Source organism: Hemiscyllium ocellatum, chromosome 31, assembly GCF_020745735.1.
Source record: "Hemiscyllium ocellatum isolate sHemOce1 chromosome 31, sHemOce1.pat.X.cur, whole genome shotgun sequence".
Classification (NCBI taxonomy): domain Eukaryota; kingdom Metazoa; phylum Chordata; class Chondrichthyes; order Orectolobiformes; family Hemiscylliidae; genus Hemiscyllium; species Hemiscyllium ocellatum.
The window spans coordinates 16,323,912-16,339,309 of record NC_083431.1 but is presented as its reverse complement, the minus strand read 5'-3'; the positions used below and the strand labels follow the sequence as shown (position 1 = coordinate 16,339,309).

The window sequence follows — 15,398 nt, the reverse complement described above, 5'->3', positions numbered from 1 at the left end:
CGAGATCTCTCTTGCACAGAGAGCAACTGGAGCTCTCAAGTTAGACATTCATTAGATATGGACATTGAGAGCTGTGAAACAAAGGCAGGTAAATTATGTTTGCGTACAGGTCATCCCTGTCTTTATTTTGCTTCTCCTTTTTTGTCACATTGCAGCTTTCTTGAATTGAGTTAGGTACTCCAGCGGCACTAGTAAGCTGCCATTGTGCAAAGTAGGGGTGGGCTTTGCTGTTCATCGCACTGATAACGAACATGAATCCCCAGTGTGACAAAGAGCAAGCTAGGCAGCAACGTGTAACACTGGCTTTCCCCGCTTCCCCACACCCCCCCCATCAAATTGCCAAGGATTTCCCTGGCAGGTACAGCAAGGCCGAGGCCTGTATGGTCAAGTACAGTACTGACGTGCAGGTGAGACCAGGGGGGATGTGCCTGAATATCCAACTTTGCTTTTTTATCATTAAGGTGACCAAGTCAGAATTGATTGGGATTGGGAATGTCTTGGAAAAGTTTAACATGATGTTTGATGATCCTTCCTGGAAGGTATTTTACCCTGTTTAAAAGGATTGTATAATTATAAACTGAGATTGGACTTGCATCTTGAACTTGGGAGCAAGAAATCCTGTGGCTAAGCCAGACCAAACGCTAGTTGGAGCATTAGCTGGTTGTTGGAGTTGGCCTCAAAGTGAAACATTCGCCAGACTTTTCTTCCAGACAACTGTCCAGTCTGTGATTTAGTGGACTGTCCATGTGGTGGCAATAGTTTCATAGAATCCCTACAGTGTGGAAACAGGACTTTTGGCCCAACAAGTCCACACTAACCCTCCGAAGAGTATCCCACCCAGACCCATTCCCCAACCTTATTACTCTTATGTTTATCCCTGACTAATGCACCTAACCTACACATCCCTGAACACTACAGGCAATTTACCATGGCCAATTCACTTAACCTGCATATCTTTAGACTGGGAGGAAACTGGAGCAGCCGGAGGAAATCCATGCAGACACGGGGAGAATGTACAAACTTTGCACAGAAAGTTGCTTGAGGCTGAAATCGAACAATAGGGAGCTGTGGTACTTCACTGTTGGAAAAAAGACCCACTGGGAATAACGAGAACTGAATATTAACCGTTTAACAAATTGCATCTCAACTAACGCCATTACCTTTTCAAGAGGATAAAGGAAACAAAAGTTACGAAATAAAGGCCAGAGATGAAATAGTTAACATACTTGAGGGAACCAGAGTATACAACACCACAACAATTGCAGAGGTGCTCATCTAGGTGTGGTTGCCATGGGAATGTCTGTGGAGGCACACCCAACTTTCTTCTAATTGTACTCCACCTGATATTCTCAATAACGATAGATGTTCAAATTGATACCCACTCAGGATTGCCCATGGCGTTAGAAAACTCAATTAAAATCTAATACCATGTGCATTCTGGATACCATTACTAATCATGAATTACTAACCCCCACTTGTAGACTATAACAACAGCAATTTATATTTTACCACATTACAGGGACTATATAAATGTCCAAAGGTGTTTCACAGAACTATTATCAAATTTGAACACTGTTAGGAAGATGACTGAAAGCCTGGTGAAAATTCTTGAAAGGTTTGGAAATTAGGTTGGGAGGCAGGTCATGTAGGAAAGGAATGTAGTGTTGAACAGCTTGATAGCTAAAGGTGTGGCTACCAATGGTGGAACATTTAAAATCAGGGTTGTGGAAGAGACCAGAATTGGAGGATCACCGAAATCTTTCAGGGTTGTGGGACAACTGAGGTTGCAGAGTTGGGAAGGACTAAACAATTGGTAACAAGGATGAGAATTTTACCACAAACTTTTCTGAGGAGAATTTCGACATTCTAGGTGAAAGAAGGGAAGCAAAAGGATGTGTTGATGGGGTGACGTGAGGGGTCTTGCGTGGTGAGCAGATGGGCTGAATGGCCCAAATGTAAGATGTAAACTTGATGTAATAGCTACACTGTGCAACTTGTTCTTAGAATCTTTCTCCTTGAGGAGAACTGTGGGAAATAGTTTCTTTAAATACACCAAACACTTGGTTTCCTTGTAGGTCAGATATATTCATTTGCTCACAAAGAGATAACTGAGAAGTTAGTTGATTTCAAGGAGGCTGACTGGGATTTTCCAGGGATCTTCCCTGCGGATGACAGGGACAATTCAGGTGCCAGGTCATGGCCTTCCAGTTTGCCTGGGAACAGGCGTATGCATATGAAACAGCCATCTACAGAATACTTACTGCCTTCCCCCAGCAATGGCCTGGCTGCGAGAAACCTTCTATAATTTGTTTAAGAAGGTTGGAGAGAGAGGGTCCCTCCGTATTGAAGGAGCCCCTCCCTTGTTTACCCCCAACTGTGACGTCAAAATGGCCCTCCAGCCTTAAGAGCCCACCTTCACTGGGAATGTACTTGATGTGAAGTGATTTTTAATGAGAATAATGAGAGTTTGTACACCTGTGAATTGTCACTGATCGGTAACACTCTGCAGTTTCCAGGAACTAATCTAAAGGGTGATGCAGGATTCCCAACAGCATTCATTTCCGTACAATCAACTGGCTGGTCTGCCAGTGATGGAAATTCCAGGAATTCCTTCTAAGGTCAGGCCCAAGTGCCTTTAATGCTCCTGAATTCAAATTGGGAAAGAGCATCAGTAATTTAATCCGGCTGTCGGGAAGGGGGAGTACCATCATCAGAACATGATGTAAGTGAGGTGAAATTCTCTGGAACTAGTCTGCGTTGAGGTAGATATTAAATATCTTGCAACAGAGAACAGGGAGTTCACCTTTGTGTCCCAGCCAACTCGTCTTAAGCAGCGGCATCCAAAACAGACGAAGGCGGTGTTTTAGTTGTCACTTTTGGGAGCTTGTGGTTGACTCTAACAATTATCTGCACTTCAAACGTGATGAATGATGCAACATGCCATGTCTGAGTAATGCGCTATATAAATGCAAGTGACTTTATTCCCTCTCTTGTTAGTTTCCCTCAGTCTTGACTCTTGCTCTGTCTCATTCCCTTGCTGTTTTTCTAGTGCTTTCTCTCCCTCCTTCTGAGCAGGACTACTCCTCCCAAGACTGGTGAGGGGAGGGGCTTGGGGAAGAAGGATGGCCATTCGGGGGGCCATTTAATTGACCTGCTAATGGTCTTCATTTCCAGTGAAGGTGGGCTGTGAAGGCTGGAGGGTCATTCTGACGTCACAGTTGGGGGTAAGCAACGGAGGGACTACTTCAATATGGAGGTACTCTCTCTCCAACCTTCTTAAACAAATTCTAGAATGTTCCTTGCAGCCAGGCCATTGCTGAGGGAAGGTAGTAACTATTCTGTAGATGGCTGTTCCATCTGCATGCTCCTGTTCCCAGGCAGACTGGAAGGCCATGTTATCCGCAGGGAAATTCCCTGGAAAATCCCAGTCAGCCAACTAACAGTTATCTCTCTTCATGAGGCACGTTGACTATTGTGGCCTGACTTGGCAGATGCTGAAGATCCAGCTCTCAGTTTTCTGCTTCTTTCACTCTTGCGTCATCCAAATTCTCTTCGTGTCTCCGGCAAAGCCGAAGATGTCTTCAACTAAAAATGTGAAGTGGGTAATCCTGCCGGACCTCTTTCCAAGGTGAGGCTCTTGTCATCAGAGGTGCCAATGGTCAGCCACTTCAGTCAGCTACACCTCAATGGCAAGGGAAGGACACAGTGCTGCAGCTCAAGGATGTGTTAATATCCCAGCTGCATTACTAAAACCCCAGCTACAGCTCCCAGCTAATGCAGTCAGTTGGGGTTGCCCGGCAGTGACAAGACATTGCTCAGATTTGTCCCAGATACAAAACTGTAGGAATCCAAAGAGGCAAAGTATTGTCCCGCAAGCTGACCAGTCGTCATGTCGGAAATGATGGAAAGGATTTTCTCCTGTTCTATTGATAAACCATCATTGTTTGGTTTCTGCTCAACTTCACCACAACGCAGACTGGATCTGGGAATGGAAACGTGCTGGATGATAACGAGATAGCATTCTATCCAGTCTGACGTCCAGGAGACCTTGCAAAACGGAGATAAGTAAAGATCAAAGGAAAACTCTTGCACTTGCTGATTTCATGCAGATACAGCGCTGCACCCTTGAGGTAACATTTTGAAGAAGGGTCATCAGACTTGAAATATTAACTGTTTCTCTTTCCACAGATGCTTTCAGACCTTCCGAGTTTCTCAGAAACCCATAGAGCAATGCCAGGGTTGAAACACATTCAGAGATTGTTGGTGAAACTCACCAGGTCTGGCAGCATCTGTGGGAAGAAAGTAGAGTTAACATTGAGTCTGGTGACTTTGTTTGTTTTTGTTTCAGATCTCCATCATCCACAGTCCTTTGTCTCATTACACACTTGTGGTGTCAGGGCAGTGCTGTCTGACATGCTATCTTCATTTGCATAATCCATAATCTTCGCTCCAGTGTAACATCAATAATCGAGCTGTCTACTCTCTCGTCTTCAGTTCCATTCGTGATTCCTTTAATCATGAAGCAGTCCCTGCCGAACTACAGCAGGATCTGAACAATCTTCAGCCTTTTACTTCTAACTCGCAGGTCACAGCAGCATGAGGCATGGGATCTGGGAGTCACTAGCTGGGCCAGTATCTATTGCCCATCCCTAATTGCTCCGAGAGCAGTTAAGAGTCAACCACATTGCTGTGGGTCTGGGGTCACATGTAGGCCAGACTGGATAGGGATGGCAGATTTCTTCCCTCAAGGACATCAGTAAGCTAGGTGACTTTTCCCCCAACATTGGATTCATTGGACTCTTCATTCTAGATTTTACTGAGTTCAGTTTCCACCATTTGTCATGGCAGGACTCGAACCCAGGTCCCCAGAACATTACCTGGTCAGTTTAGCGATAATACCACTTGGCCGTTGCCTCCCCTTCTATCCTGACTGTCTGTGATCTTTAGTGGCGCAGAACCACTGCTGAGTCCCCTGTCACTCAGAGTGAAAGTTGCTTCTTCATTCCTGGACCTAGGTATCCAGGATTTCCCTACTAAACACCATTATGGCTGCAGACTAAGTACAAGCGTGGAATTAGTCTGAGGTCGAAGCACCACGCTATTTCATGACCGGTAAAGTGGGTCAAAATATAGAAACATAGAATGGTGATAACACAAGATAGTTTGGTCTGTTGTGACTGTGCTGTTCTCTGGAAGCAGAGTTCACGATGTGCCACATTCCCTCCACCTTCTCTTCATATCCCTGAAAAGTTCTGGGCCTTTCAAATAACAATCTATTTCTCTCTTAAATATGGAATCCCAGATTGAAATCTGAACAGAAGGAGGTCTATTCAGCCCATCATGTCTGTGCTAGTTCTCTGGAAAAGCCATGTAGTTACTCCTACTCCCCCTGCTGTCTGCCTTGAAAAACTGCAGTTTTCTCTTCAGAAAATTATCAAGTTTGCTTTTGAAAATCACAATTGACTCTGCCTCCACCACACACTCAGACAGCGTTTTCCAGATCTCAGCTACTTTTTGTAGAGAACAATTATTCCTCACGTTGTCTTTTGCTATCCATCTTGAATTGGTCTCCACTATTCTCAACTCTTCCACCAGTGAGAACGATAAAACTCTCACAACACCAGGCTATAGTCCAACAGGTTTATTCGGAAGTGCTAACTTTTGGAGCACTGCTTCTTCATCAGGAGGTTGTGGAGAATAAGATTCTAAGACACAATGTATAGCCTAGGTTTACAGTGTGATGCAACTGAAATTATATATTGAAAAAGACCTGGATTGTTTGTCAAGTCTCTCCTCTTTTAGCATGACCATGTTGGTTTCAGTTCTTTCTTACGTAAATCCTAGAACTTTTTTTTTAAAAGTTACATTCTCAAGTGAACTTTAACAATAGGTGCAATGCCATCTCAGATGCACCTCCAAATCATGACCAGCGAGAACAGATTCTCCTAATCACACTGTGTCTGTCTGAATCTTGATGATTTTGAACACTTATCAAATTCCCTAATTTTCTGTTCTGTACTGGGAAAGCAGCCTCAGCCCCTCCATTCTACCCATGGAACCAAGGTCCCTCACTCCTGAAGCCATTTTCCTTTGCCTTTTCTTTCTAAGACGTCCTTCCTTAGGAGTGGTATCCAGAATTGGATACAGTACTCCGATTATAGAAGCCATAGAATTCCTAGAGTGTGGAAACAGGCCATTCGGCCCACAAGTCCACACTGACCCTCCGAAGAGTAACCCACCCAGATCTGCACATCTTTGGACTGTGGGAGGAAACTGGAGCACGCGGAGGAAACCCATGCAGATACTGGGAGAATGTGCAAACTCCACACGGTTGCCAGAGACCGGAATCGAACCCGGGTCCCTGGTGCTGTGAGGCAGCAGTGCTAACCACTGTTCCACTGTGCTGCCCTCAAACCATTATTTTATGAAGGTTCACCCAATTATCCTTCCTTTTTGTAGTCTGCATCTATACTTGTAGGGTCTCAGGACTCTGAAAGCCTACTAATTGCTTTCTAAAATGCAGTGTCACCTTTTGATGATTTGACTAACATACACCCCCAATTGCCTCTGTTCTTGCTCCATGTACACATTCGAGATAGAAATCGGTGAATTTCTACATTTGGAGGTAATGTGGGGAGAAAGATGCCGAGGTTGAAGATTAAACATGATCTAGTTGACTGGCAGAGCAGGTACAAGGGGCCAAATGGCCCACTCCTGTGTTTAAGGGTATATTACAGTGAACTGGCTCACTTTTAGGTTATCTGCTCCTGACCACTTCATTGCCCTCATTGAGTACAGTGACACTAGCTGTCCAGCAAACACAATTTACACTAAAGGGCCTCCAGAGGCCTGTTCTTGAAGTGATAAATGATTGCTTGCTCAATTGATGAGAGCTTGGCAAGGGACACTGGCCTTGTTGCAAAGCCAGCAGGAAGCCATCTTGTTTTGTTAGCAATAGCTCAGAGATGGTCCGTTCACGAACTTGAATGAATTCCAGTTGGAATCTTTACTTTGTAATTTGAGTTGAAAACAATTCTTAGTCATAAACAAAAGCAAAGCGCACAGAAGCAAGGGAAGATTCACATGATCTCTGGCCACAGAGGGTGAAAAGGATGTGTCAACAATATTATGGCTTACTTCCTGGATCCAGTGGTTGGCAGTGGATTTGGCACACGCAACACACAATGCTTTGTTCGCAATGCAACTACACTTCCCTTCTGCAAGGCTGAATTCATTCACAGACTGAGTAATTCTGCCTGTCCACAAGCCAGTAGCTGCGTACTGCAGGCAGACTGGAGCAGGGATAGAGCCAATCTGAAATTGAGATAGAAAGAAGCATCTGGGTTTTTCGCCCATTGAAGACTAAGTGTTAATAGGGACATTGACGAAGTCAGGCTTGGAATTAGTCTGAGGCAAAAAGAAACTTGTTGGTCTGCTTCCTGTGAGAGAATTAAAAACAAAGCTGAAATTGAAGTAATTTTTAATCATTCATGGGATGAGGACATCACTGGCTGGGCCAGCATTTATTGCCCATCCCTAATTACCCAGGGGGCAATTAAGAGTCAGCCGTATTGCTGTGGGTCTGGACTCACATGTAGGCCAGGTAAGGATGGCAGTTTCCTTCCCCAAAGTGAACCAGATGAGTTTTTCCCCAATAATCAACAATGGACTCTGTCGTCATGAGACCCTTAATCCTGGCATTTTAAAAATTGACTTAAAAATTCCACCATCTGCAATGGTGGGATTCGTAGAAGGATCCCCAGAACATAACCCAGGTCTTTGGATGAACAGTCCAGTGATAATACCACTAGGCCTTCACCCTGAGATAGAGGTAAGCATGATTATAGAGATCTACTGTATAGAAAGCCCGTGCTCGGCTTACAGCTTTAATAATACAGTGGCTGACTATTGCTGCTGGTTATAGCCAACCAACAATGGCCTGTTGCCTGTGAAAGCAGAACAGTATAACAACACCTAGCCAGGATTAGGAGACTATCTTCAGAATGTCTCGCTGACTAATATAAAACAGGTTGTCATAGCTTAAGGTTAAATCCTCTCAGTTGAGAGGGAATTGTTTGAATCTGAGAATTAAACGGGCCATTGTGAAAGTACAGTAAAATGGCACTGGTAAGCTATTGTAGTCCGAACACAAATCAGCACCTGCAGTCGGTGAGGAAAGAAAGTGGAGAGTGTGGTTTGTAGTGAGAAATGGGGAGGTGATGGGCTATCACTGGGCCTGAAGGGCTTATGCCCGAAACGTCAAATTTCCTATTCCTTGGATGCTGCCCAACCTGCTGTGCTTTAACCAGCAACACATTTTCAACATTAATCCAGAGACCCCAGTAATATTCTGGGGACCTGGGTTCAAATGCTGCCATGGTCCATAATAGAATTTGAATTCAAAAATAAAATCCACAATTAGGAGCCTAATGATGACCATGAATCCTTTACTGACCCCATCTGGTTCACTAATGTCCTATTGGTCTGGCCTACATGTGACTTTAACATGGTTAACTCTTTAACAGTCCTCTGAGCAATTAGGGTTGGCCACAGATGCAGGCTTGGCCAGCGATGCCCACATCCTGTGAATGATTTTTTTAAAAAGGCACATGGCAACACTTTCTTCGTATCCAACTTTATAATTAACTTGTCTGTTAATTTATTTTTGCTATTTGTAATTCATGAACTAGAGGCAACTTTCTTTATCCACTGTGTGTAGTCTCAGCGAGCTCCCACCCATCAGATTGTCGCTGCCTCTGAAGGAATCGACTCTTGCTTTGATGTGAATTCAGAGTGATTATCCTATGGTTCATTGTCCAGAATGTCCATCAATGAAATGCAACAGTAGACATGGAGAATTAACAGACCTCAAAGTTGGAAGGAGATTACTGCCACCCAGCTGCTTCTGCTCCTGTCCTATCCAAAGACTCTACACATCTGCTAGATAGCAGAGCAAACCCTTTTCTTGCCCTCTTAGCCCATGGTTCAGAGGGGTCTATGAAAATGCATCTGAACTGCCTCCTCCAATGTGAGCAGACAACTCTCAGACAGACGATCATACATGGGATCTTTGAGCTATATGGCACTATAGCAATCTACTTCACCTGATGTGATATCCAATCTAATAGTATTTCACTGGGAGGTAATGTTATTGTGTTGTTAATTTGACCTGAAATCTCAAATCGACTGCTCACAGTCCAATAGTGTAATAAATCTGCTATTCTTCATTCAGCAATGATCAACGGTGAGTTCAAATCACACCAGTTGCGAAATTAAATTCAATACATCAAGTTGATTATGAGCGAGTGCAAGGAATAATAATTGTGGAAGTTGCCAGATCTTTCAGTAATGTCCTTCAGGGAAGAGAACTTGCTGTGTCTTCCAAGTGTTTGATTTTGAGTGGCCTGCTGAAGTGATCTCACAATTGTTACAGTGCAGCATGGGGATAATAGGCACATCTGGTTCTCTGAGTGAGTATTATAACTTAATGTCATTCTTCACAACACAGGGCGGCATCGTGGCTCAGGGATTAGCACTGCTGCCTCACAGCACCAGGGGCCTGGGTTCAATTCCACCTTCGGGTGATTGTCTGTGTAGAGTTTGCACATTCTCTCTGTGTATGTGTGGGTTTCCTCCAGATGCTCTGGTTTCTTCCCTTGGTCCAAAGATGTGTGGATTGACCATGCTAAATTGTCCATAGTGCGCAGGGATGTGCAGGCTAAATGGATTAGCCTTGGGAAATGCAGGGATGGGATACTCGTTGGAGGGTTGGTGTGGACTTGAGCTGAATGGCCTGCATCCCCACTAAAGAGATTCTATGATTGTGCCTTTCCTTGTAACCCTACACATTAGATGATTATTTGAATAGAAATATACTCTTGAATGCCTTCCAGGCTATATATTCCAGATGCTAATGAGCTGCTATGTGGAAAAAGCTTTATTCAGGTTGTATTTCCTTGTCTTGCAAATTATGTCAAATCTGTTCCCCTTCGTTTTGGATCCTTTTACAAGCAGGAACAGATTCTCCTCATCCACTTTGTACAGACTGCTCATGAGTTTGAAAACTTCCATCAAATCTCCTCTTAGTTTTCTCCTGTCCAACTAAAACAGTCCCAATTTCTCCAATTTAACCCCAGAACTAAAGTTTCTCATCCCTACAGCTATTCTCAGAAACCTTGTTCTCCAATGTATTCACACCTTTCCTGAGGTGTGGCACTCTGAACTGAACATAATACACTAGCTTAGTTATAATTAGAGTTTAGCACAATATCTTTGTTCTTGTACTCTGTGCCACTATTAATAAAGAGTAGAGAACTGTAAGCTTTATTCCTTTGCCTCTCCATCTCTCTTCCCATTTTTAATGATTTATGGACCTATGCATCCAGTGTTCCTTGCTCATGCACACCCTTCAGAGCAGGACCATTTCCTCATGTTCTATCAAATTGCACTACCTCACACTTCCCCCACATTGAACTTCATCTGCCCACTCCACCGACCAGTCAATTACATGGCACGGTGGCCCAGTGGTTGGCACTGCTGCTTCACCAGCGACCTGGGTTCAGTTTCAGCCTCAGGCAACTGTCTATTTTGGAGTTTGCACATTCTTTCCCCATGTCTGCGTGGGTTTCCTCCAGGTGCTCCGGATTCCTCCCAAAGTCCAAAAGTGCGCAGGTTAGGTGGATTGCTGGGTTACAGGGATAGGGTAAGGGGTGAGTCAGGATGGAATGCTCTCTGGAGGGTTGGTATGGATCCAATGGGCAAAATGGCCTGCTTCCCCTCTGCAGGGATTCAGTGATCCTGATATCCTTTTGAAGTTCTGCGCTGCGCTGCCCTGCTCACAGTTTACAGCGCTTCCAGGTTTTGTATCGTCAGCAGACAGAATTGTCCCTTTCATGCCAAGGTCATGAGTGTAAATAAGGAAAAGAACTGCAATTATAGAGTCATAGAGCTGTATAGCGCCAAAACCAACCCTTCAGTCCTGTGTGCTGACCAGACATCCTAAATTAATCTAGTGCCATTTGCCAGCACTTGGCCCATATCCCTGTAAATCCTTCCTATTTATGTACCCATCCAGATACTTTTTTGATTGGTCACAAGCTTTCAGTTCTAGATTTCTAAAGCGAATTTAAATTCCACCAGCTGCCAAAGGGGGATTTGAATCCGTGCTCCTAGCCTAGGCCTCTGGATTGCTAGTCCAGTGATATCTCTGCTGTGCCACCATTACGCCACTGCCTCACCTCCCAAGTTGGTTGATGGAAAAAAAACTTGCACAAAAGAGAGACCTTTACCACACCGACAGGGCATCAAGAAATATGGTGGTTAGATAGCAGTACTGCCTTTCTCCTGAAAGCCAAGATTTTTATTTTTTCAACGTATCTGTCTCAGTTGACTAACCTTTGTTCCTCTGTTACAGGTGTGTCATTGGCTGGACGTGATGGTGTGAGAGTTTCTGGTGCCTATAAGGATTGGGATATGATTGGATCTCTGGTGGTGTATTTTTCACGTGACGATTCTTGCTGTGCTTCCCTGTGTCCAGAAGCCCATGGTTGGGAGGCCTTGTTCATTCTCCTATAAAGTATCTTGAATGTTTGCACTGGGATTTATTTCTATAGACTCAGGATATGGCTTTGCAGCTGCTTTGCGAGTGAGCCTTAAGAAGCCCTCACCATTTCCCACTCCAAGCTGAGCAGATTTCGAAAGACATTCTTGAAAATGACCAGCCTTTTCCGGCGGAACAATAACAATGGCAACTCCAAGAATGGCTCAGCCAACGCGCCGTCGCAGCTGCTCAACAACAGCCGGCCGCCCCGACAGGTCCGGAGACTTGAGTTCAACCAAGCCATGGAGGACTTCAAGGTTATGTTTCCAAACATGGACTACGATGTGATCGAGTGTGTCTTGAGGGCCAACAATGGAGCAGTGGATGCCACCATTGACCAGCTGTTGCAGATGAACCTGGACTGCGGATTTGACAATGGCTATGATGATAGCTCGGACTCTGATGACAGTATTCCCCCAGAGGTAAGCTCAACAGCCTTAATGTTGTTGCAGGGGTGGGGGGAGGGGGGAGCACTGGCACACTTTGTCAAAGGAGTAATCCCTCACCTCCTCCATGATTCCTGGGCATGTTTAGATGGGCCCTTGAGTGAAGTTAGGGCCACGTGACAGAAAATGCCAGTGGCATGCGGATATGAGTCAGGATGACCTGGATATTCTTGGGTTCAGTTCCAACAGCTGGCCTGGTCGGTAAGTCTGTGACCCACCCTCAAGCAGTACGTTGACACAACACACACCAGATACAACATTTGAAATTTTGTCCTTTGGTATCAGCTCTTCTATGCTAACAAGGAGATTTTGCCCTAGACTTTATCCAGTGAGACCTTCAGTGGGGAGGGGGTGGGGGTGCAGCAGCAGTGTGTGGATATCGGATGAGGACAGGTCTGGCTTCTGCTGTGATGCTCCCTGCAGCAACAGCTTGTTATTATGTAATGTCTTTAATGTAGCATTGGCTTCAGACGAGCTAAAGAGGAACAAGTTATGCACAGTTTGTTTAATTCCTGCTTTTTTTAGGAGGTGTTTTTCATTTGTTCTGAGACTGACCATTAGGCATATGAAGAGAAGTAGGCCGTTGGGCCCATTGAGTCTGCTCTGCTATTCCATCATGGCTGATGTGTTTCTCCAGCCTTCTCCCATGACCCTTGATCCCATTACCAATCAAGAACCTATCTATCTCCATCTTAAATACACTCTTATGGTTTGGCCTCAGCAGCAATGAGTTCCACAGATTAACCATGTTCTGGCTGAAGAAATTCTTCCACGTCTCCGTTCTGAGGCTCTGCCCTTGGGTTCTAGTTGTCTTGACATCCACTCTATCCAGGACTCTCGGTTTCAATCAGATCCCCCCACGTTCTTCTAAATTCCATTCAAATGCAATCTGACCAGAGCCGTATATAGCTTAAGCAGAACATTTCTGTTTTTATATTCTAGCCCTCTCGAAATGAATGCTGACATTACATTTACCTTCCTAACTGCCAACTGAATCTGCACGTTGACGTAAAGAACTTCCTGAACTAGGACTTCCAAGTCCCTTTGTGCTTCGGTTAGCTGAAGCCTTTCCCCATCTTGAAAATAGTCTACACCTATATTCTTCCCAGCAAAATGCATAATCGCTTACTTTCCCACACCTTATTCCATCCACTTCTTTGCGCACTTTTCTCGCCTGTCCAAGTTCTCCAGCAGGCTCCATTTTTCCTCAATACTACTTGTCCTTCCACCGATCTTTGTGCTATTGCAACTTAGCGACAATGCCCTCAGTTCTTTCATCCAGATCATTAATGTATAATGTGAATAGTTGTGGTGCCAACGTGGACCCCTGCGGAACTCCACTAGGTTACCAGCTGCCATCCTGAAAAAGTCCCCTTAATCCCACTCTATGCGTTCTCTCAGCCAGTCCTCTACCCATGTCAAATACCTTGCCCCTAACACTGTGGGCTCTTATTTAGTTGCCTCCTGTGTGCCACCTTGTCAAAGGTCTCCCAGAAATCAAACTAGATCACATTTACTGGCTCTCCTTTCTCTAACTTGCTTGTTACCTCCTCCAAAGAATTCTGACAGATTTGTCAGACATGACCTCCCCGTGACGAAGCCGTGCTGACTCTGCCCTTTTTTAACCGTGCATTTCCAAGTACTCCGCAGTCTCATCCTTAATAATAGACTCTAAAATCTTCCAATGACCAAGGTCAGGCTAACCAGCCTCCGATCTGTCTCCCTCCCTTCTTAGCTAGAGACCAAAAAAACTGCAGACGCTGGAGTCCAAGGTAGAAAAGCAGGAGGCTGGAAGAGCACATCAGGAAAACTCAACGTTTTGGGTTTAACCCTTCTTCAGGACTAGGGATGGGTGTAGTGGGGAGCTGCAGATTAAGGAGGGGGAGAGGGTTTTGGGTGGGGAGAGAGGCAGGGTGGTGAGGTAGAGATAAGTGAACTCGGGTTTGGTTGATGGGAGGAATGAACACAGGTAGAAGGTACGAGTACGATCTAGTAAGTCCCGTTTCGCTGAGTATCTCAGCTGGGCCTGCAGGGGCTGACCTGACTTCCCAGTCACCGCCCATTTTAATTCCCCTTCCCATTCCCTCTTCAACATGGCCATCCTTGACCTCCTCCATTTGCCACAACAAACCAAACCACAAATTGGAGGAAGAACTCCTTCGCCTGGGTAGCCTACAGCCCGGAGGACTCAACATTGAGTTCTCCAATTTCAAATAACCTCTCTTCCCATCCTTGACTTCCTTCTCAGCCCCTCTCCATCCCTTCCCTTCCTCTCATTGATCCTTCCTTCCAGCTACCACACGGATTCATTCCTCCCATTGACCAACCAGGCCATACCCCCTACCTGAGTTCATCTATCACTCCCTCACCATCCCGCTACCCTCCCTCCTTTATCTGCAGCTCCCCTTACATCTACCCCCCAGTCCTGAAGAAGGGTTCCACCTGAAATGTTGACTTCTCCACCTCCTGCTGCTGCCTGGCTTGCTGTGTTGTTCCTACCTCCTGCTTGTCTCCCTCCTTTCTTAAACGGTGTTACATTCACCAGCTTGTGTCGTCTGAGACCCGTCCTGACTCCAGTGGTTCCTGAAAGATCACCACGAATGCCTCTGCAATCTCCTCAACTATCTCTTTTAGAACTCGAGGGTGTAGTCCATCTGGTCAGGGGGATTAATCCACTTTCAGATGTGAAAACTGATGTAAAGTGTACCTACTCACTTCTTCTATTGTTTCTTTGTTTCCCATTGCTACATCACGGTGGCACAGTGGTTAGCACTGCTACCTCACAGCGCCAGAGACCTGGGTTCAATTCCCGCCTCAGGCGACTGACTGTGTGGAGTTTGCACGTTCTCCCTGTGTCTGCGTGGGTTTCCTCCGGGTGCTCCAGTTTCCTCCCACAGTCCAAAGATATGCGGGTCAGGTGAATTGGCCATGCTAAATTGCCCGTAGTGTTAGGTAAGGAGTAAATGTAGGGGTAGGGGTAGGGGTATGGATGGGTTGCGCTTTGGCGGGTCGGTGTGGACTTGTTGGGCTGAAGGGCCTGTTTCCACACTGTAAGTAATCTAATCTAATCTAATCTCCAGCCTCATTTCCAGTGGTTCCAATGTCCACTCTTGCCTCTCTCTCTTTTAGATACCTTTTAAAAAAAAGGTTTGCAATGTTGTCTTGTATTATACTAGCTAGCTTAGTCTCATATTTCATCTTTTCTCCCTTACTGTGTTTTTATTTTACTTATCCTTTGCTGGTTTTTAAAGACTTCCCAATCCTCTGGCTTCCCACTGATCTGCACCACATTGGATGCTTTTCCTTTTGCTTTTATGCTGACCCTGACTTGCTTTGTCAGCTATGGTTGCCTC

At 45.2% G+C, this 15,398-nt stretch overlaps 1 protein-coding gene across 3 annotated transcripts in view; it reads left to right on the top strand.

Moving 5' to 3' along the window:
- Nucleotides 1-15,398, top strand: part of cuedc1b (CUE domain containing 1b) — a 155,575-nt gene that overhangs the window by 89,759 nt on the left and 50,418 nt on the right. For all 3 annotated transcript variants that reach the window (XM_060847719.1, XM_060847720.1, XM_060847721.1), the window contains exon 2: nt 11,414-12,021. In XM_060847719.1, the coding sequence (XP_060703702.1) occupies nt 11,713-12,021 (309 nt within the window). In that variant the 5' untranslated portion in view covers nt 11,414-11,712. The remainder of the gene's footprint in view (nt 1-11,413; nt 12,022-15,398) is intronic.